The sequence below is a fragment of the Zootoca vivipara genome, chromosome 2 (assembly GCF_963506605.1).
Source record: "Zootoca vivipara chromosome 2, rZooViv1.1, whole genome shotgun sequence".
Taxonomy (NCBI): Eukaryota; Metazoa; Chordata; class Lepidosauria; order Squamata; family Lacertidae; genus Zootoca; species Zootoca vivipara.
In genome coordinates, this window is record NC_083277.1 from 98,345,067 (window position 1) to 98,368,216 (window position 23,150).

The 23,150-nt window shown below is 52.7% G+C and overlaps 1 protein-coding gene across 2 annotated transcripts; it reads right to left on the minus strand.

Annotated features, from left to right (window-relative positions):
* Window positions 1-1,110: 1,110 nt before the first annotated feature.
* Window positions 1,111-21,445, minus strand: FAAP100 (FA core complex associated protein 100). 2 transcript variants are annotated; one of them, XM_035104112.2, is made up of 9 exons: window positions 20,671-21,442; window positions 17,124-17,242; window positions 14,360-15,288; window positions 10,608-10,761; window positions 8,322-9,130; window positions 6,102-6,238; window positions 3,855-3,971; window positions 2,884-2,970; window positions 1,111-1,826 (listed from the first exon to the last, which is right to left on the minus strand). In XM_035104112.2, exons 1-9 carry the CDS (start codon window positions 20,833-20,835, stop codon window positions 1,701-1,703), a joined length of 2,643 nt encoding a protein of 880 aa, XP_034960003.1. In that variant the 5' UTR covers window positions 20,836-21,442; the 3' UTR covers window positions 1,111-1,700. The 2 variants fall into 2 exon arrangements, 1 of the variants encoding a protein (XP_034960003.1); XR_004691865.2 differs by lacking the exons at window positions 1,111-1,826; window positions 6,102-6,238 and having other exon boundaries at window positions 20,671-21,445.
* Window positions 21,446-23,150: the final 1,705 nt, after the last annotated feature.

Here is a 23,150-nt window from a genome sequence, read left to right on the forward strand (position 1 = left end):
ATTATTATTATTAATAATAATACTGTAATAATAATAGCAGTATAATAGGAGAGGGAGATGTAGTGGGGCTCTGCAAAAAGAAAACAGCTTGTGCCATCTCTGGGGTTCAAAATGCAGGCCCAGGCAAGGAAAAAGAAAACCCAGTGATCTTTTATTTTTGTGACAACAGTCCCCGTCCCCCCCCCCTGTTTTCAGGCTGACCCAGTAGCTTCAGTGGAGGGTGGGGGTGGGGGGAGAGGAAGCAGCCCCATCTGCCTGAAGTGAAGCTCTCAGAGGCTGAAGGTGAAGAGACTCTTACTGGGAGGTCAGAGGGGAGACATGACATCAATTATTCCCGATCAGGCAATGGGAGAGTGCTCGCATCTTTCACCCCCAAGTGTTGGAGCATTTCCTAATGGCCTTTAGTGCCGGCCAGCGAGCGCGCCGAATGGCTTCTCAATTATTCATCGGGAGAAGAGGCAGCTTTTAAAGCGGAAGCTGCATTAGCTCCACGGGGGTGGGGCGAGGGGGGTGGGGGGGCCCCAAGCTGCCAGCAGAGCGGGAGAAAGGAAAAGGGACGCAGACAGGCTGCAGAGCGAAGGGAGGCTGTTGTGCAGCTTTATGAAAACGGGGTGTGTTTTTTTTCTCTTGGACATGTGGCTTTTTGCAAAGGAAGGCTTAAACACACACATGCACAACCCCCTCCCCCACAAAAGACCACCCCACAGACCCCCAGAAAACCCTCCACGCACCCCACATACCCCACAAACAACCCTGCACGAGTCTCCGCCATGGAAATAAGACAAGCAAGTTGTTTATATAGAAAGGACAAATACTGGAAAAAGGAGCAAAACGCTCCATTAGAAAAAGGGGCACCATCCGAACAGCACCCCTGAGTTACTTATGCATGTGGCATCCTGTTTTTTGAGTCTTGTTTTTCCACAGTGTTTCCGAAATACACAACACAGCTAGAGGCATAGCCCTTTTTTCCACTGCCAGCTTGTTCGTTTTGCTCGGAAGGGAACAAAAACTCGGTTAAAATCTGCCCCCTTCCCCTCCCCCCACAACTCAACAGGCCTCCCCCTCCCCCTCCACCCCCAAAACCCGCCTCCCTCCCTCCCCTCCCCCCCAGGCCTGGCACAGCAAAGCCACTTGTCACCAAAAGCGAAAGAAGCTAAACTAGCAACGGTCCAGTGTGATTCCACAACACGGCACCCACACCCACCAACGGCACCTTGTCGGCCATCCAAGTTACACACACACACACACACGTACACACACGCGTGACACACACACCACAGACACGCATCCACAGAGGCCGTCTGCTTGGACGGCTCTGCCTGCGTGCGAGGCTGCCAAGACAAACCGATCAGATCTGCCAGGAATGGGCAGGGATTCAGAACCTGGGGGTGGTGGTGGTGGTGGTGGGAAAAAACACATTGAAATGGGGCAGGGGAAAGGGAGAGGGGAAAAGGAGAATAAATTAAAAAGGGGCCGGGTCTCCATAGAGCAGACCCAGCCAGACACCCCCTCTCCCCAGGGCATGCCCAGCTGGAATCCCCTTCCTCATCCTCCTCCCTGCCATGCCTCTGCTCCAGCCCTCGGTCCGCCTGCAAGGTGTACAGCCAGCTGCTCCCTTCATTCCACCGGCACAGGGCAAAGGTAGTATGCGCAGCCGTCCATGGCGCACTAAAGACGGAGAGCCACGGCACGCGCCCCGCTCACAGGACCACCAGGCTGGGGTTGCGCAGCTGCTGGTAGACGTGCAAGAGCTTCTCCACCGTCGCCTCCGGATCGTTCCCCAGGCACAAGCGGTCGCGCAGGGACTGTGCCTCTTTTAGCAGCACCTTCCGAAAGAAAGAAAGAGGCGAGGAGCGCAGTTGGTGCAAAGGAGTAACAGAATCATAGAGTTGGAAGGATCATCAGCACAGGAAATTGCAGTTGTCCCATATGGGGCTCAAACCTGCAACCTCCAACCTTGGCATTATTACCCTAAACAACTGAGCTGGAAGGCTGGCTTAAACAAGGGGGCAGGCTGATGTCCAACCGGTCTACCACATCCTGTGGCAAGCTCCCTCATTCCTCCCCTAGAGCTAACAGTCCTCTTCTTCCCACGACTCCCCGTTCAGCCCACTATGAACCAGATGTCTATCCCCCCCCCCCCCGGGGCCTTCGGTTATCCCCTTTCTTGCCACTACCCCAAATTACGCAAGCACGGAAGTATTTGCATGAAATTCATTCGGATCGTAGAATCTAATTTGCTTTGCTGCTGAATTTGGGTATGTGTGTGAGAGAGAAGAGAGGAGAGAAGCCCTGAGTGAAAACCTTAGTGCCGAGGATGTTTAACATTTTCAGTTCCTGAAATCATATGGAATGTATTATAAATGTCTGCCTGAAGCCCTGGGCTGAGGGGAGGGTTGAGGGACAGGGAGGGAGGGAGGGAGGAAGAGAGACAGAGAGGAAGAAAGAGGGGGGGGTGCTAATCAAGTCAGGGAAAGCGTAAATAGAACGGAACGCAGCCACTGCCAGATTGGGTCAGCCCAACTGCCTGTCTCAGCCCAGCAATTACAGAACAAGCCATAAATCCATTCGCTGTCATTTAGTCTGTCAACCCGGATTCCACCGTTTGGGTGTCTCTGTGTGGCCTGATGCGGGCGAGAGTCTAAAGAGAAGCCCTGGTTAACTGGTCTGGGCAGAGGCAATTCCAGAGCTCAACGCAAGCAGCTCTGGGGTTGCATGTGATTTGTCTCACCCACCCACCTCCCATGCTGCTGCCGCCGCCACCACTCCACTCTCCAGCCTTCCTGCAACAATCCAGGCACAAGATCTGCTTCTGTGGACCCTGGAACCTAAGGATATCTGGGAGGGGGCTGGTGGTGGTTCAGGGACAGAAATGCCTCTTACCTCGTGGTTGGCTTGGATCTGGTGGAGGTACTGCACACGGACATCTGGGGGAGAAGAGTCCTCGGCTGCTTGCTCCAGAATCAGTGTCTGCATTAAAAAGGGGGGGGGGGCGGACTCATTAAAGCAAGATTAACCAATGCAGAAATCCAGGCTCCTTGCCTTCGAATAAGAGAATCAGAGGACCCACACTTTTCAAAGATGACTGGAATGAGGCAGAACAGGGTTCCTGTTTCTCAAACCCTTTAGAGTGGGGAATAACAATAACAATATTATTATTTATATGCTACCCATCTGACAGCGTTGCCCCATCCACTCTGGGCGGCTCCCAACCAGAATATTAAAAACACAGTCAAACATCAAACAAAAAAAAAACTTCAGACGTTTTCTAAAAGTCAGATAGTTCTTCATTTCTTTGACATCTGATGGGAGGGCGTTCCACAGGGTGGGCGCCACCACCGAGAAGGCCCTCTGCCTGGTTCCCTGTAACCTCATTTCTCGCAGTGAGAGAACCGCCAGAAAACTCTTGGAGGTGGACCTCAGTGTCTGGGCTGAACAAGGGGGATGGAGTCGCTCCTTTGGGTATACTGGGCCAAGGCCATTAAGGGCTTTCAAGGTCAGCAACAACACTTTGAATTGTGCTCGGAAATGTACTAGGAGCCAATGAAGATCCGGTGTTATATGGTCCCAGCAGCCACTCCCGGTCACCAGTTTAGCTGCTGCGTTTTGGATTAGTTGTACAGTAGTTTCTGAGTCACTTTCAAAGGCAGCCCCACGTAGAGTGCCTTGCAGTAGTCCAAGCGGGAGATAACCAGAGCATGTTATCAAGATGTTATTAAAAACATCAAACATTAATAGTAAGCATGTAATCTGTGGCCCGCCATCCCTGACCATGCTGGCCGAAGCTGATGGATGCCAGAACCCCAAAACAGCATCTTCCTCCCTCCCTCCCACTCATCTGAAATCTCAGGTACCTGAATGCGCCTGACTACAGCATGGTGCAGCTGGGACATGTTTTCCATTGGTGAGCTCTGGATTATGATTTCCACCGCTTGGATGGGGCCTGCTGGGTTCAGGTCACTGACAGCCACCTGGAGGATAACGAGGACACACCATTGCCGCAAATTCATCCAAACAGTGCAAATTAAAAAGCCCAGCGACAACACGCCTCAATGGTCTGTTTTCAAAAGAAGCCCACCATCCATTTCCATTTTACAGGGGATGTAAGCAGGTGGCTTGGCACAGCTTGGTGGCGAAGATGCCGTTTTGTCCCCTTGGGTCTAATATTTTGATGCACGCTTCTGCAGATTCTGGGGGGAAATAATCATTTCCCGCCCTACCCTGTTCCACTATTATCTCTCCTCCAACCGTGGCAAGACAGTGCCCAGTAACTTCCCAGAGGGGAGTAGCTTTAACTAACAAGATCCACAGATCGCCCACTTCTCCCCTCTCCTGAATTTACTGAGATGATGCTGAGACCCACCAAACATGGCCATGAATTGGCACCCTGGCCAGCTGAAACGCTGGGACAGAAGCCCCTGCGCCCTGCCAAAACGAGAGGGCTTGTTGTCCGTGCCCCATTGAAATGCACCCTGATGAGCTTAATCCGCAAGGGCCAGCCGGAGCAGAATTAGCACGGCCACTAATCACTGCCGGCGTTATTAACGCTCCCTTGCACAAAGCCAGAGGGGCCGGGTGGTTGCCAGCGCTCCGCCGCTCCTCTCGGGGGGTTTACCGGCCACGGTGGCAGAGCCAGCTAGCAATTAACAGCGGCTATGTGCCGCTGCAAGAGGATTAAAAGGTGGTGGGAGAGGGGGGCAGCCAAAGCTCCTTTCTGATCACCCTCCCCCTTGAAATGCGGCAAAGCTGATGAGCAAGAGAAACCTGTTTATTTAGTGCCCTGGACCAGGCTCCTGCAGTCAAGTGGTAGCAATGTTCATATCTCAGTAACCGAGGGCAAAAAATGGGACCAAACGCTGCTGAGCACTTGGGTTGGGGAAAACTCGGGCCTTTTCCATCTGGCCCCCGGGGGGACTCTGTCCAAACCGGCCCACCCCTTTTCAGACTACCCCTCCCTGGCCCAATGCAGCCTACTCTGCAAAGGTGGGACTCACATTTTCTGCCCTGTCCAGGTTTGCCTCTAGCTGCCCCTGGCATGCAGGCCCTGGAAGTTCTGCCCAAAAGGGCTGCAAAAGGTACCCCTGGACTAGATAGAAGGCTGTTGCACACAGCATGACTTGGTAGAATTTGCCTTTGGGTAAACTAGAGGAGAGGTGGGCAGTCTGTGGCCTTCCAAGTGGTGTTGAGCTGCAACTCCTATCATCCCTGACTGTTGGATAGGGTGGCTGTCACTGGTGGGACTTGGGACTTCAGCAACAATTGGGGAGCCACCGATTCTCATATGCCAGAAACCCATTCAACTTTCCAAGGTTAAACTTGCAAGAGACTTTACTTTGTGAGTGAAGCAACCGAGGAAAAAATGACAGGGGTCAGAAACCAGGGCATTTGCCCCAGCAGTTTCCACTGCTCTTGTTTAACAGGTTGCCTGCCTGCCTGCCTGCCTGCCTGCCTGCCTGCCTGCCTGCCTGCCTCTCTCTCATACACACACACAACTTGCTATAGGGAATTCTCCCTTACCCCTAGTGCTATAGTACTCAGGAAAGGATGCTTTAAGCCCAAACTAGCCACTGTGATTCAGCTACTGCAGTGAGCATGCAGAAATTCCAGCCATGTGCCGGGTTGCTCCATTTCTCTTCTGCACAGACAGCAGCAATTTCCCAACTTGGGAGACGAGAGAAACAGGGTGGGTGGGCAGGACATGCAGAGGTCTACAGGTGTACCAAGGCCTGTGCAGAGCTATGGGTCTCCTCACCCCACACATCATGCAAGGCGTGCAGAAAAGCCTGGCAAAAAGCTGTCATTCACTTGCTTCAAGCTTCCTATCCAGGTACTGTATTCCCAATATTTCTTCTCCCTCTCCCATATCCAGGCTTCTTATAATCTAAGGTCAGGCTCAGGGGTCTTATGAGGCAAGGAGAGACACTACTCCAGGTACCTGAAAGGGGGAATGAAAGACGAGAGCCTAGACCCAAGGGCAGAGGCTGCTGTGCGGAACTTTTCAACATTCTAACCAAAACCCACGCCAGGCTTGGCCAAGGTGCCCACCGGAGGATAACCCTACGCCCGTCTCCCTTAGGCCCAGCCCACGACTCATGCCTTGCCTCTCGGATGTTCAACTGCACTTCGCCTCCATCTGGGGCCAGCCCCCGCACGGCTGCTGCGTCCTGGCTCCGCAGGGCATCCGCCTCGGCGTTATCTGCCAGCAGCCATCGTAGCACGGCGCAGCAGAGCGAGACATCTGAGCAGTGACAGCAGAGAAGAAGAGCAGACACTACCATGAAGCGCGTGTGAATTGTGGGCGGCTCGCGGGTGCAGCCGGCTGCCCCCCCTCCCCAATTTCCACCCTGCGCCAACCACCTGAAGCGCCTGGGAAGCTGCTGGCCGGGATTATTCGCCGCGGCAGCACAAACTAACAAATTAGCAAATTAACAGGGAGCGTGAAAGACCTCATAGCCCCGCCGGTTCTTCTGGTTGTCCCACAGCGCAATATGGCGGCGGCGGGGGGGGGGGCAGAATATTTGCAAGCCAAGCAAAGGGGTGATTTGATACTGGCTGCCAACTTGGTGGGGTGCAAGGAGCGGCCAGTTGCGGCAGATGATCCGAGGCTAGGGCACACACCTGGTTTGTAGACAAAGGACCCAATCCCAAATTTAATGCTTCACAAAAGCACATGTGCCTGCCCCAGGCTGCTCCCCCGGCTGCAGGTGCAGTAGCTCAAAAGGCTGGCGGGAGCTGGATCCACAGTTCCAGCAGATGGATCAAGGGACCCCCCAGATCCTAATCTCACCACCACGGCCATCCTTCTTGGCAAAGGCATTCGAATCTTACTACTACAACAACCCAACCCAATGAGGACAATTATGCAAATTTTTACCCAGCATAATTAACTGTAAATACAGGATTTGATGCTCCTTGGGGAAAATATTTTTGCTTGTTTTGGCAAACCTTGCACGCCAGCCTTGGCTGGAAGTAGGATCTGCAGACTGGGAACTACAGATGAGGAGGGCCATCCTGGTTTTTTTTTGCTAGCGTGTGCCAATGGCGTTATCATTTCTTTACTTCAAAGCCCCCCTTTCTTTCAAATGGGGAGCTGGGTCCAGGTGCAATTCCTCGCCTGGCAGCAGAGTTTTCCTCACCCTGCCCAAGAATTTGGGAATCATTTTCAAGCTTTAGGGTGCTGGTATGCAGCTTTAAATCAGGGAAGAGAGGAAGACCCAAGTTTGCCTCTCTGGTTCGATGTAACTATGGTTCCAGAAAGGATTCTGCAAGGATCGCCTGCCAACAATTTAAAATTTTCACCGCACAGTTGCCTGGCCCTGAAATTAGCCGCCTTCATACTTAGGCGGGGAAAGGTGCTTAGAAAAGTTGTTTGGGGTCCTGCAAGGCCAACAGCTCACAAGCAGAATAATCATCCTCTCCCAGTATCATTCCTAGGCTTGAGCACAGAATACTCAACCTAGGAAAGTTTTTTCTCTCTCAAGGGACACATGCCCCCGGGGATACCATTGCAAGAACATCATTGCTGTGCCACTGATTTCTCTGGAATTCAAAGTAAAGAAAAACATCCAAACTAAGGAATAAACATGGGCACATGCTACTCATTAACAGCCAGAGGACGGGTGTTTTCTGATGTTGTTTTTTTTTAACTAGCCAGGGTCAAGGGGGCTCCTGCAGCAACATCCTTGGGAACGAAAGGATGAGCACAAACATAGCATTTTCCCTACAAGGTTTAGTTGGGGGTAGACAGCCACTGTGAGTTTAAGTCAAACTGTTTCTACATGGTTTGCATTTGGCCTGGAGACAGAGCCGGAGCAAAAGCCCAAGTCGGGCAGCTTGCATTATTCTCATCTGCGCCAGGAGGGGTGAGTTGGCAAACGGAACAGCCCCCAAAGGCAGATATGAATGCTGCTTCCAAAACTGAGGCTAAAGCAGGGGCTGGCCAAGTAAGCTGCCAGGTCTGGGTGAGGACACCCCGAGGAAGCATATGGGAGTTGCTCTGAACTCTTTTCGGAGCACGAGCGGGGTTCTAAACGGGATGCGGTGAAATAAAACGCCAGCTGGCCGGCCGCGGCTTGGATTCAAGCTGCCCAAGGACGGGACAAAAGCAGCCAAATGACAAGGAAGCTCCCCATCTTGAAAACAGCCTCCTCTGCACACAAAACAAGCCACCTCTTTCAGTATGTGTGTGTTTGGGGGTGGGTGGGTGGAGCAAGCATTTAAGAACCGCCAATGCAGGTGGGCTCAGCAGGCACTAAAAACCCTCACCAGGGAGAGGCAGAGAGAAAGGAAGGAGGTCACCTGTGCCCCCAAGCATCACACACCTGCACAGAAGTCCTTCAGGGTGGTTCTCAGCAGCTCAGAGGACACCTTGATCGAGGCCACAGAGGGAGCCAAGTACGCCTCTCCCAGAGGGCCGAGAGCTCTTGGGAGCAGCTCGCCGCCGCCTTCGACGCTCTCGAGGTCAGACTGCATCTGGGACAGCTTCAGGAAGGTGTCGAGCGGGTCCGCAGGGAGGGGGAGGGCAGCTGGAGGAGGGGAGGCTTCAGAGATGCTGCCGTTGGGGCCGCCCAAGCGGAGGCACTGCAAGAGGTCAATGGTGACTTCCTTGAGGGGCAGGCAGATGCCCTCTCTATCCGGGGAGAGGCCCGTGGAGTCGTCGGAGAGCAGGTCATCCAGCAGGTCGGTGGACTCCGAGACCGTGCCCAGGATCTCCCGCAGGCTGTAGTAGAGGGAGCAGGAGACCATGAAGGGCAGCTCCAGCTTGGAGCCCTCAGCAGGGCCCAGCGGGAGGGTCACCTCTGTCTTGTTCCCGGGGAGGAGCTGGTCTATGGGGAAGGTGTAAGTGGTGGCGGAATCGGACGAGTCCTCTTCAAAGTCGCAAGAGCTGGCGAAGAGCTGGACGCAGAAGGTCCAGCCGCGCTCCAGGGTGCACTCGCTGGCGTTCTCCAAAACGCAGGAGACCGCCAAGCTGTCCTGGACCAGGATGTGGCTCCAGTGGGTGGTGATGGTGCAAGAGATGGGCTTCTGGCTGCTCTGGCCGGACAGCAAAGCAGCGCTCACATTCATCACCTGGTTGAGGCACATCAGAGCGCGGTTCTTCTGGTCCACGACCTTCTTCAGCGACGACACTCTGCAGAGACCGGGGGGGGGGGGGGGAGAGGACACACAGTCATGCCGCTGCTGCTAGTGGAGTCTGCACATCCTAATGGATTACAGGGAAGGCCAAGAGCTGGCGTGGATACACAGACAAAAGAGGAATTAACAGGGGGCAAAGGCACTCGCCTGCCAAAAATAAACATGCACAGGAAATCCTGTGCAAGAACACTGGAGAAGACAGGAACCGCCACTCTCCCTTTGCCCAACCCTGCTGCCTTCCATGCCTTTTCTTCGGGGAAATGGGTGAGGTCCGAAAAAGGCTACCTGCTGTACAAGCTGACCCAGGATTCAAAATCATGCAGGGAGCCTGCAAACTCTCTGCTTTAGTCCCCAACTGCGGACAAAGGTGGAGCCCAGCCAACAGAATTAAATGATGGGCCGCATGCCCAAACAGGGCTATAATTGACAGCCTGTGGGCAAGGTACCTGCGGCCAGCTTTTGATCCTCAGATGTTGCCATGAGACTGCCAAAGCTGACCTCCCCATACCAGTTGCTGAGGAAGGAGAATCCCGTTGGCATTGCAAGATATTCATATGAAAACACCCGGTGTGTTGCGGCTGCAAGACTTTTATATGCGCAAAGATGGAAGGACTCATTATTACCAACGATGGAAGAATGGCTGCTAAAACTAACGGACTTAGCTGAGATGGCAAAATCGACATGGTTGATCAGGAAAAAAAAAGTCATTGTTAACATTTGATAGAGGTTGGAATCCTCTCACAAACTTTTTGCGTGAAAAAGAAAATGAAATAACGGCGTTAGGATTTGAGGGTTGAAGATAATGTTTGTTTGTAGAAAATGGCTTCGTTGGGTGTTATATTGGGGTGGATGAAGTGAATATTGTTTATATATAGTGGACAGGCAAAGAATTGGAAGTCCCTTACCTTCTGATCTCTCTCTCTCTCTCTCTCTCTCTCTCTCTCTCTCTCTCTCTCTCTTTTCTAGTTCTTTTTCTTTATTTCTCGGCCTCTTTCTTTATTCCTTTGTCTCCCCCCCCCAACACCGCCTCTTTTTACATTTTTATTGTATTTAGAGTCTTATTGTATTCAAAGTCTTAGCTTGGACCCCCCCCCCCAAAAAAAAAGAGGAAAAAAGATATTTGATGCTAAGTTTTGCATTTTTCTCTATACAGTGGTACCTCGGTTTACAAACACAATTGGTTCCGGAAGTCTGTACTTAACCTGAAGCGTACTTGACCTGAAGCGAACTTTCCCATCGAAAGTAATGGAAAGTGGATTAATCCGTTCCAGACGGGTCCGCGAAGTACATAAACTGAAAATACTCAAACCGAGGCGTACTTAAACCGAGGTATGACTGTATGCTTTAAGTCAAAGGAAAGGGGGAAAAACACACACACAAAGCACCTGGTGTGTGCAATATGTTGTGTGCATGAGGGACAGAGAAGAGGGGGGGGGGAGGCAGAGAGATGCAAAATACCAGACAGCTCCTACCTTTCAGAGACATGGCCTATCCCAGACAGCAGCTCCTTGATCCTCTGCCCAGCTTTGTCAGGGTTCATTTTGAAAGGCTGCGTATCATCCGGGCTGCACAAGCCACAGGTCATGAGGCGGCCTTTAGCAGATAACGCCAGAAGCTCGGACTCACCTGAGGAAAGAAACGCACACAAGAGATGGAGATTGGGGCGGTGGGTGGGGTGCTAGAAGACGGCTTCAGGAGGATGTTGGCCTCACCTCAACCACTCTTTTAAGGTTTTCAGCAGAACCTTGAGATTGACCAATCAGAGAGCCAGATGCAGAGGTCATACACTCCGGATCAAAGCAGGGATGTTGTCGGACTCCCAGCTCCCATCAGCCCCAGCCAGAATGGCCACTGGCAAGGGATTATGGGAGCTGCAGTGCAAGGGCAACACCCACACAGAGGCGGAGCTAGCGGCTCAGGTACCCGGAGGCGGGGCCATGGGGCGGGGTGAGCGTTCCAGGGGGGTGGAGCAAATAGCCCATGGTGGGCTGCTTCCTGGGTGGGGTGGGGGAGCCATGCCGCTTTTCCAGCAGCCTTCCTCCCTTCCCTCTTCCTTTTGACAGCTCAGGGGAGGCTCCCCCCCAAGGAAGCAGCCCGGGAGTAGGGGGCAATGGCCCACCACCCACCTGTGACTCCCAAGCCTCCCCCAAGCTGTCAAAATGAAGGGGGAAGGGGGGGAATGCCGCTGACAAAGCAGAGCAGCTCCACACCTTCCCCCAACGGCTCGGGGTAGGCTGGGGAGTCACGGGCAGGCGGCGGGCCGAATGCCACCCCCCTCAGTGATGACACCCAAGGCAAACCGCCCCCATCACCCCCCTTCCCCCACCCTTGCACCCACAAGTTCTCCTCCTCTGCAGTGAGGAATCCTGAGCCCACCATTTTGTTTTGAGCGTCAGAGCTAAACTGAGATCACAATTCTTCCATACAATAAGCCACTCCCAGCTCTGCCTACTGCTTTCTTTATTTCAGCAGTATATTTCTGGGGTGTGTGTTGAATCCTTGCCATCCTGAGATGCAGCAATAATCCCCCATCTACTTTCTTGCCCGTGCTTGGTCTAGAATTCCAGTACTGGGGCTTCAGGGGAAGGAAGGCAAGTCAGACAAGAATCCTTTCCGAAGCCATATATTTAAAAAAGGGTGTGTGTGTGTGGAGAGGTCTGAGAAACACTGGAGTGCTAATTATGAGGCTGCAGTTTCCTATCTGCACGCAGGAGCAGCTGCAAGGTGTGGTGGGCAGACCATGAACCTTATAAGCCTGTGCTGAAGGTTCGGGAACCGCCATGGCTGCATCGGTGGGAACAAAGCAACTTCGGAAGCTGCCACGCCCCTCACTGGGAAACCGATCGCACCGGGGGTGTGTGTGTGTGTGGAAAGCGATGGCACCTGGAAACAGCACTCCTAGCATAGCTGCCAAGTTTTCCCTTTTCTTGCGAGGAAGCCTATTCAGCATAATGGAATTTCCCTTAAAAAAAGGGATAACTTGGCAGCTATGACTCCTAGGGGGAGTGAGAAAGATGCAGAGCTGCCCTGGGGACCGCGCAAAGGAAAGGGAGCCAGAGGATGGGGAAAAGGATCCTTGCTGCCAGCCAAACTGCGCTCGCTTATCCAGGGGCACAGGCAGGCCCAAGCGGCTTCCCGCTGCTCCGTCCCCACAGAGGATTGCTGTCGGGAGTGGTGCTGAAGTGAAGTGACAGGCAGCCGAAGGGGGGTGGGCTGCGAGGGGACGGAGAACCCGCTTCCGAGAAGAGTTCGGCAGCACTCGGGAGAAGACGTGCAAACTCACACATACATGCTCCCTGCAGAATCCTGTCTCGGCTGAGCACAGGGGCCAGCTGGCCTCTTTTCACTTGGTTCTGTCTGGCCGTGTTGTTCCTCAGTTTTGTTCCCTCTCCTGATTTGCAAGCTCTTGAGATGAGAGAGCTAGCTGAAGAACTAAGCCTGCGGGCAGGGTGGTGTGTGGACAGGACATGGGACAAGGCTATGGGCAAAATCTGCCTCCCTGAGATCTTCAGGATTCAGTTAATAAACCAACAAACCCAAGGTCCTAGTTCTCATGAGCCCACGTGCCTTGTGTCAATGCTATTTTGTCTACCCTCTCAGCCAACGCCATCTTCCTTTCCTGCGCAGTTCAACAGCCAGCACACAAAAGACATTTCCAGCGTTGTAGAAACCCAAATATTCACAATGAAGTAAATGCTGTAATTCTGAGTCTGGGCAACGTCCCTGATGCTGCCCTGATGGGAAGAGTGGGTGCAAAGAGCCCCACGCTTCTTAATCCCATCCTGGCAAGCTAAGCGGCCCCACTCCTGATCTGCTCTGAAGGCAGGAGACAAATGGCAGCTGCTGAGCCTTTATTGATCCTTTTCGAGAGCGAGACGAAGGCTGCTTCCTGCACACAGGATATTAATGCCTCTTGCATGGTGAGCAAGCACAATGCAGCTGTTCCACACAAGGAGGGAAAAAAACCCAAGACTCTGAATGGCTACGCGTTACAGAGCCATTTTGCCAGAGGAGGCAGAGCTCCTGAACTGCCATTCAATTCCGTCTGCTTCTCTTAGCGCCTGGGGTTGCTCTGCGCTGGCCCTAAGCTCCCCTCTGTGCAGGATGCTGAAGAGAGAGAGAGAGAATCGTGGCACCCTGCAGCCAGCACAGGATGGGCACAGCTTCTGCCAGAGGCCTTCATCTCTCTCTCTCTCTCTCAAGAAGAAAGAAGGGCTTGGGATGAGGCTGGAGACATGCAGGCAGGCAAGCTGGCAGGTGGGGGCTCTGCTTCCTTTCCTCCTCTCAGAACAAGAGAGCTCCCCACTCCTTGACTGGCTATGCCCAACTTGGCGGGCTTGGCATGAATGGCTCACAGGGAAATGGGGGCCTTGAGGAGGGATGATAGCAAAGGAGAACTTTGGGGCAGACCCTGAAGATACGGCCCCACACTCGCTCTCAGCAAAGGCCCCACCTTTGGCCAAAGCCTGCTAAGGCTCAGAGTGTGGTGGGGGCTGAAGGAGCTTGCTGACAGGAACTGTGGGTGGGGGCAAGAGTCTCCAGAGCCCTGACCAACAGCTAACGTTGTTGGGGTGGGGAGCACTTGGGAAAAGGAACAGGAAGGTTGGCACAGCAAGGCCCCAAGCTTCCCCCTAGAGCCGCAAGACTGTCTTCCTTTCCTATTTGTGTATTGGCAACTGAAAGGGCTGTGAATGGTACCTCTCTCAGGGCCACATCTGGCCCAGGAGGCTTGTCTGCCAGCGTAAGGACAGATTTAAAATAGTCTGGCCTGTTTTTGGAACCAAATCCCATCCCCATTGGTTCTCTGGCCTGTTTGCGGAACCAAACCCCATCCCCATTGGTTCTCTGGCCTGTTTGTGGAACCAAACCCCATCCCCATTGGTTCTCTGGCCTGTTTGTGGAACCAAACCCCATCCCCATTGGTTCTCTGGCCTGTTTGTGGAACCAAACCCCATCCCCATTGGTTCTCTGGCCTGTTTGTGGAACCAAATCCTGCCCACATGACAGAGAGCCAATAGTGCAGGCCTGATGTAAGGAGTGGGAGGGACTAGAGCCAGGCCCCAGCTAAGGTGCACCCTGGCCACAACTTCCTCCCAACCCGTCCGCCTTCCTCTCGCCATTTACAAGCAGCCATTTTGAAGGTTGCATGTGCGCAACGGCCCCGTGCCCAAGTCACCCCTGACCCTTCCGGCCCACAGAGTAATTCCTTGACCCGTTGCAGTACCTTCCGACTCCCGGGAAGACAAGGAGAGCGCCACCACACTGCAGATGCTCAAGCTGGCGGGAGACAGAGCGGACGGGAGGGTCCCTGCCGCCTCCTCCACCTTCTCGGCCTCCGGGAGGTTGCTGTCCAAGTCGACGGCATAGATGTCGGAATGGGTGCTGTAGTACATGCGGCTCCCCCCGCTACACGCCGCGCACAGGACGGGGCCCTGCAGGCAATACTCGCGGAGCTCTGGGACCTTGACCTCCTCTCCCTGAGCTGCCTTGATGGCCACCATTTTGCCATAGTGACCCAGAGCCACGACACAGTCGCAGCCCAAGTCTCCGTAGGCAGGCAACTCCTCTGCCTCCGGGGACCTCCGCTCTGTCCTCAGGGCCCCGACGAAGACAACCGGCTCCTCCAAGTGGTGGAGGATCTTGACGGGCGAATCTTCGCAGCTGCGGTTGTCAGGAGAGCTCAGGGCCTTCAAGGGCACAGAGCAGAGCTGCCCGTCTGGGAAGCCGCAGAGGATCATGGGAGAATCCAGCATGGCCGCGTCAATGCCAAAGAGGAGGCTGAAGAGAGGCTCTTCCAGCACGAAGCCCCCCGAGTGGCGCAGGCCTTCCTTGTGGTCGGTGGTGCTGGGGGACGAGGCACAACACAGGACGGGGAGGAAGTGCGCCAGAGACAGGTCCCCGTCGTTGTTTGTGCTGGTGGTGATATCCACATGGCTTATTGGTTGGCGTGGCAAGTTCCCCCGGTCCTCAGGGCCCGGGAGGTTGTGTAGATTCATGCACCACCTCCCCTGGACTTGCGAGAGGGTGACCAGGACGTCGTTGAGCAGCGTGAAGGTGCAAAGCGTGGCGTCGGGGAAGGTGCAGGTGTCGGAGCCCATGGGGAGGACGCTGGAGAAGCAGTCGTTTTCCTCGCCATCTGCCCGCTTCGCTAACCTTCAAAGCAAACAAGGGGAAGCTCTCAGCGGAGCCAAAGGGTATAGCTCAGAAACGGAGGTGGAGGTGGCGGTGATTCACAGAGCTGAATTCGGGAGCAGCCAGCTGGATAAAGGAGGGGGAAGCTACTGCTCTGGAGGGAGAGCCCCCCCCCCAGCCACTTAACCCTTTTGCTGCCCCCTGAAGACTCACAAAGCAGATGGGGATCTGTGGCAGAGGCGGCAAGGCGGCACCTCAGACGCAAAGCAGGAGAACCACAAATAAGACAAAGGAGAGTGTTGCACCCAATTGAATCACTGCATGCGAGGAACAACTTCTGCAAGTGGAACAGATCTCCCTCTTCCTCTCCTTGCCGCTGCCAAATCGGCTCCGGAGGGTTGGAGGAACCCCCAGAGTCCGACTGGGGAGGGGCCTGGAGGGGAGATGCAAAGAGGGGAAATTCTGCTCAGGAAAGGTTGTCCTGCACATGCAATGGTTTCGTTGGCTACAACTCAAAAGAGATTCAGACTGGGGCTGCAGCACTGGGGAGGGAGAGGTTTAATATCCACCCCCCTCGCTCTTTTCCCATTTAGAAATCACACATCATGAAACTGTACTATATGGCAAAAGGGACGGGTGGCGATTTTAACTAGGCGAAAAGGTACAGAGGGAGTGGAGAATGCTAAAGACTGGCTTCCCCAGTGCTGCAAACAAACACAAACATGATCATCCCTTTCTCTGACTGCTATTACCATTTTTAAAAATAAAAATAAAAATACTGACTGAGGTTGCTGCTGTGTGGGCCAGTTCTCCGCCTGAAAACTCCAGGTACAGAGTCAGATCCATTGGTCCATCTAGCTCAGTAATAAGAATTATTCTGATTATTTTATTGCCAAGCTGTGCTTCTTCCTTATTATAGAATCATAAAGTTGGAAGGGACCCTGAGGACCATCTAGTCCATCCCCCCTGCAATGCAGGAATATGCAGCAGCCCCATACGGGCATTGAACCTGCATTATCAGCACTACACTCCAACCAACTGAGCTATTCTATTATTATGCTTTATGTTATGTTGTTATAATTATGCTCTGTAAAATGTGTTCTTAACGTTGTACAGCGCCTTGAGATCTTTTGATGGTGGAATAATAATAATAATGTTGCGAAAGCGGCAAACCCAGAAGTGTTTTGCCATGCGCGCATGCGCAGAAGCGCTCTACCATGCCGCACACATGCGCAGAAGTGGTCTGCCGCCGCATGTGCATGCGCACAAGCGGTCCCTCCAGTTGCGGAAACCTCAGGATCCGACCAGAGCTCCAGAACGGATCCTGTCTGCAACCAGAGGTACCACTGTAATAATAATAATAATAATAATAATAATAATAATAATAATAATTCCTACACTGGCTGGCAGCGGCTATCCCGTCAGATAGGACGCTTCTCCCAGCCCTACCTGAACCTTCTGCATGCAAATCAGATGCTCTACCGCTTTATCTTAAAAAGCAGAATGAAGAAACTATAAAAAAGGACAGTTGGCGACAGAGAGAAGTATAAAAACACAATTCTGTACGTGACTACTCAGAACTAAGCCCAACTGAGCCCACTGGGGCTTACCCACAGGTAAAAGGGTACAGGACTGCAATATCAACATGACAAACGAGTGGGTCTGTTTGGATCACGTCAGGGAGGGCACACCGAGATACTGGAGCCATCACTGAAAAAGTTCTAAGCCTGGTAAGGAAGAAGATAGTCTGGTCGCCAACACGGGTGGCAACTTGATAATTAATTCCTAAGAAATCTGGCGCCCCCAGAAACAGGTATGAAACACCTGCCTGATAATGCCCTCTCCTTGTCTCTCACCTGCTTTGGTAGTCCAAGGAAACACAGTAGATACCAACTCCAGCGCACAGGATATAGAGCTGCTGGTGGAGAGGCAGGAGCTCCACGTGCCAAACTTGATCGGGAAACCTGTAGACAGCCTAGGAAGGAAAAAGCCAAGGAAAGGAAAAAGAGAAGGACTTAGAAGGTCTTCAGTAATCCTACAAGGGAAGGAGGGCTATGGGAGCCATCTCCACAACCCCATCCCCTGGTTGAGCCACATTTTGAGCCCACAGGAAGGCCAGGTCTTTGAATACACACCTGGAACAGGCTGTTGATCATCTAAAGCAGTGTTTCCCAAACTTGGGTCTCCAGCTGTTTTTGAACTACAATCCCCATCATCCCTAACCACTGGTCCTGCTGGCTAGGGATGATCCATGGAGACCCAGGTTTGGGTCCAAAGTGACCAGAACAGCATCTTCCCCTAATATAAACCTTCTTCACTCCAAAGAAGCCAAAATGGCAGAACATGAGTCTTGCTTCTTTCTGAGTGCTAAAGCCTAACACATAAGAATGGCCACTAAGAGAAAAATAAAAGATTGGCAATCTCTTACGTTGTTAGCAGCAGCCTGGCATGGTGAAAATTAGGAAGTGGGGCTTTTCCCGTCGTGAAGACACAACGGAAGAAGCTTCACCTTAATTAATTCATTCTGCGGCCAAAGATGTGGGTGCAAAGCCAGTACCAAGTCAGCACCTGCCTGCTTTCAAAGATGCCATGCAGTTCATTTTGAAAATAATCAATAGAATCGCAGATTTGTTAGGGGCCATCTAGTCCAACCCCCTTGCAATGCAGGAATCTTTTGCCCAACGTGGGACTTGAACCCACAACCCTGAGGTTAAGAGTCTCATGCTCTCTACTGACTGAGCTATCCCAGGGCTTCCCCATTGTAATAACACAAGGGGTGGGGTTCACCTAACACACCTCATCAGTTGAAGCCTTGTGCAAGAGGCCACCCCCCCCACTGCTCCCACATGCCCCAAAATTGGAGGAGCCCCAGATCAGGGTGCGGGGGGTGGGTGGTGTCGTCTTTCCATCTGGCAATTCTTGAGCAGACAGAATGTTTGTAAGAGTGCAACGTTGGGTTCCACCCCAAGGGTACCGTGGGAATTTCTCTCCAAAATGCTGTAGCCACATGAAAAATAAGCAGGTTTCCCAAGAGCATCTATTACCTCCTGTATCCTATCCTGAGTCTGGCCAGACACAACATCCTCTGGGTACCATTCCGCATACCCAGTGGCGTGTCATCCGAAGCCGTTATGTCTGCACACACTTTGATTTAACGTAGGCTTCCCTCACATAAATCAGCAGGATCTTATTTTTCCCCTCTGTGCCGAGGATGTACACCTCCTGCCATCTTCTCCGAGGAGCATCCATTGCATTAAGCGGAGTTTATATTATCTAGCAGTCTATATGTAATTCCTCACTTTAAGCTGCTAGCAGTTGCCATTGCTGCTGCGCTCTGCTGATGAACAAGTGACATATTTCATGCAAGATGGGCCTCCATTTCAGGAGCGAAGGAACAGGCAGTAAGTAGCCCCGCGTGTCTGTCTGCAGTAAAAGCTGCAACAGCAACTCGGAGGATTGCGAAGTGAGCCCCTTCTTAAGGATGAGAAATCAGGAAAACGCTAGATGTTCTAGCATCACATGTGATCTGGGGAATCGGCAGCATTAAAAAGAAGAAGTGTTAACCCGTTTGTGACCTACTTCTCTGTGCAAGAGAATGGTGTGGGAGGCTGAGCCAGATATTACCATAATCATGGGTTCCTTAGAAACAATCAAGGGAATAAATTAAAGGGATACATTTAGCACAGTGCTAAGGCTTGTCATGGGCCCAACAGGCAGGAACAGGGGGAAGTGATAGAATCCCTACGAAAAAGACTTCAGTTGCTCATCGACAGGAACGATAGACAGTGCAAATGAACAGAACAAAGAACACCCCATATTTTACAGTTCTAAACTTTGGTTAAACAGAACTACCCCCAGAGGGTAGAAGCAGATTTCTATCTGACAGATGACACACACAAAAACAAGCCCAGACCACCACAGGCAGATGTCAAAAATTGGATGCCATATGTAAGTCGATTATGTAGCACAGACAACCGACCTGCTGCAAGAAAAAAAAGGCTGCTAAGAGTGAGAGAGTGAATTGGAAAGTCGGCAGAAGACCTAATTGAGGATTTAGATGCTTAAGCTCAGGTTGGCACATCGGGGAGCCTTGCCTGTCAATTGCACATGAGACAAACATCCAAAAGCCACAGGTGGTTATGCTGAGATGAGGCGTCCAACAGGTAATAGACAAGATCCTCTGCAGAACCAATCCCCAAATCATTATGTAATCTTATCGCAGAAATAAAGGGAGGGGGAGGGGAGAAACTAGGCTGCTCTGTCTCATGCTACGGTTGCCGAGGCAAGCAGGTGACAAGGCACACCAAATCTGGATGTGTAACTACAGAATCCATTTCACTCTGCTTCTTGCTCTAAATGCCTATGCACATCTTGATGCAGGTACTGCTTGGAAGCTTGCAAAGCAAACCCAGATTTGGTCCCAGAAAAGGTACTGGCTACAATTCAGCAGCTGAATAGATATTCATAGCCTGGCACTCACAGAAGAAGCCCTGTTTTCTTCCATGAGCACATGAATACATATGTGTAAACTCTGTTTACACCAGGCATGGTGAGCATTGTAACCCTTGAGAGGTTGTTGGGACTCTCAGTTCCCATCAGCGCCAACCAGGACAGCTAATAGGAATGATGCGAGCTGTAGTCTGTAGTCCCTGGTTCACACAGCAAAGTTCGTGCAAGTCCAGGGCTCTCAACCGTCTCTCAACCAGATCTCCTAAAGAAATGCCAATTGCTCTGTCACAATACAGCCATAGTCTTCTTCCTCTGAGCACAATGGGGGCAAGCGGGGAGGAGGGAATATAAATGTTCTATTAAAACATAACCGTGCATACAGCGATTACCTTCCCCACCCTCTGGGTTATGTGCTTAAAATGCAATACTTGGGTTTGCTGTTAAGTCACAAAAGGGTGGATCGGTGCAGACACACAAAACACACGCTACATCTTCTGCCCATGCATAGAAGCAGCCAGTAGCTTGTTGTCACCTTCTAAGGGGCGATGAACAAAAAACCGGATCACACAGAAACTGAACTACCAAGACGGTAGGTCAAGCTTTTACTTTGCTGGTGAATTGCCCTCTCACATTCCCAAAACGTTACGTGGCACTCACAATCTGGGTGCCTAAAAAGGTGGGGTGGTGGTGGTGGGGGTTCTGCATGCCGATGGGGCAATTTTAGACGAGGTTAGCAATTAGAAGCAAGGCGAGGATTAGGAAGCAATTCCAGATAAATTCGTGCAGCCTGCAGATGTGTGGCATCCTGTAAAAGTGCCATTAGCGTTTCCAAGAGTTTGCATCAAGCCAAGGGGGGGGGGGGGTGTCCCTGCCTGCCTCACAGCATCTGACCCAGTTTCTCCGCCCGTGCCCCCACTCCCTGTAGCGAAAGGGACCAATCTGGCCGCAGCTTACCTTCATCAACCTCCCCTCTTGGTCGTAAACGTAGACGAACTCGGTGCCATTGGAGAGGTAAATCTGGTTCTCATGGCACAGCACGCGGGGCTTGCCAGCCGCCAGACCCCCCACCGGGCAACAGAAGCCCGCCAGGTAATCCACCCGGTGCCCCACCTGTGCCATGATGGTGCCAGCCTGGAAAAGGGACTCGGAGGAGGACACGCATGCAGCAGGGTCGGGCGAGGAGGCGAGTCTCTTGCCTGGGGCGGCCCCTTCTCTCCTTAAAGCACGTGGGGGGAGGAAGAGGAGGAGGAGGAGGAGAACCAACGATGGAGGCGCCCTCCCCAGCCACACAAAGGGACCAGCCTACCTGGGCGATGCGAGCCCACCCCGACGTGAGCACCCTCCCCTCTTTCTTTCTTTCAAGGGAGGGGGGGGGAGATAAAGGGGGATGAATTAGAAACCCACACGGGGGAGGGAGAGAGGGGAGGGGGCAAACCCCACCAGCACCCCTCCCACGGAGACAACAAAAGCCACTCCCAATACGGTAAAAGGGAGAAGGGGGGGATCTAAGCAACCAGTTCCCACGCAGGCGAGCGATTCAGCCCGCTTTCCCTTTCCTCCCCCCCATCCCGAGCAAAAGGGGCGGGGCTGTTACTGTGGCCCCGCCTCCGCAGCCCACCCCCCACCCCCCGGGGCGCCGCCGCTGCTCTAATGCCCCCAGCAGCTCGCGGACGCGGGCGGCGCCTCCCCTTCCAGGCTCTCGCCGTCTCTCGTCTCCTCGCCCTGCGACTGCCTATAGCAGGCAGGGACGGTTTACGACATGCCGCAAAAAACATATTAAAAAGGGCGGAGTGGGGGGGGGGAGAGGAGAGTAGGCTCTGCGTTGCTAAGGGGGGAGGGCGAAGCTGCGTGCACGGGCAGGTGGGGCTTCTAGAGAACCGTCGGGTTGTGGAAAGGGCACCCCGGGGGTCATCTAGCCCAACCCGCTGCAATGAAGGGGGGTTTCAACTGATCCCCGTGTAATGCAGTGCAGTGCAATGCGTTTCAACTGAAGGGCCTGGATCGCTCTCCAGGGGGAGGACGTAGAGCTGGCCCCGCCGCAAAAGAAGCTGACAGCTGCACTTCTCGTAGTTTTAGGACGGCTTCACGGGCTAGGAGGGGAAACAAGGGCGGGGCGGGGCAGGTGGTAGCGGATGAGAGGTTGGTTCAGATGCCCTGCTCAAACTGCATTTGAGTTATAAATGCAAACGTGGCGGGGAGGGAAATCTGCTTGAAGAAAACTGCCAAGCACGGGAGAGGGATGGAGCGCCCATGTGTAGAGGCAGTCTACCTCTGAATACCAGGCCTGCATGCAGGATCAGACTGCCCCTTGTTCTGGCCCGGCAGATCCCTCTTCTTTGTTCTCTTATAAGCTGCTTAGTTCATTTTCCGGTCGATCCCCAGCTTTCAGGGCTACAGAAAATAGGTGGGTTCTAAGAGCTGGTGGTACAGGCGGGTGCCACTGATTCTTGGCGTAAAAAGAAAAAGGGAGTTATAGCACTGTGGAGCCAGCAGAGAGCATCACTGTCCGCAGTGGGACAGAGCTACCCTTGGGGAAATAAACCAGGATAAAGCGGGAGACTGAGCCATGGGGAGCAGGGAGAAATGTGGAACTAAGGAATCAGGTGCGTTTGGGCCTAATCCAGAGGCTGGCTTCTCCCTTCAGCACAGAATCCAGTCATTAAAATCCTTGTTACTTCTGACCATTATGCCTTCCGTATGCCTTAATAAACTTGTTCATCTCACCACTGTAGCTGCTGCACTTAAAAACCAAAAACAACCATTCAATGCTCTTGCATCAGTCGCAAAAATCGCACAGCCAAAATAAAAAAGTGCAGATTATTATTACTATTATTTGAAGTATTTTTAGTCTGTTCTTAAAAACAAAAAGACAGGTCTCCCAGAATGGCTTGCGAAACAACAATAAGATTGCCAGCCTGAGGGCAGGGACTATTAAAAGGTTAAAGGTAAAGGGACCCCTGACCATTAAGTCCAGTCGCGGACGACTCTGGGGTTGCGGCGCTCATCTCGCATTATTGGCCAAGGGAGCCGGCATACAGCTTCCGGGTCATGTGGCCAGCATGACAAAGCCACTTCTGGAGAACCAGAGCAGCGCACGGAAACACCGTTTACCTTCCTGCCAGTTGTTTAGTCGTTTAGTCGTGTCCGACTCTTCGTGACCCCATGGACCATAGCACGCCAGGCACTCCTGTCTTGCACTGCCTCCCGCAATTTGGTCAAACTCATGTTCGTAGCTTCGAGAACACTGTCCAACCATCTTGTCCTCTGTCGTCCCCTTCTCCTAGTGCCCTCAATCTTTCCCAACATCAGGGTCTTTTCCAAGGATTCTTCTCTTCTCACTTCCTGCCAGAGTGGTACCTATTTATCTACCTGCACTTGATGTGCTTTTGAACTGCTAGGTTGTCAGGAGCTGGGACCGAGCAACGGGAGCTCAC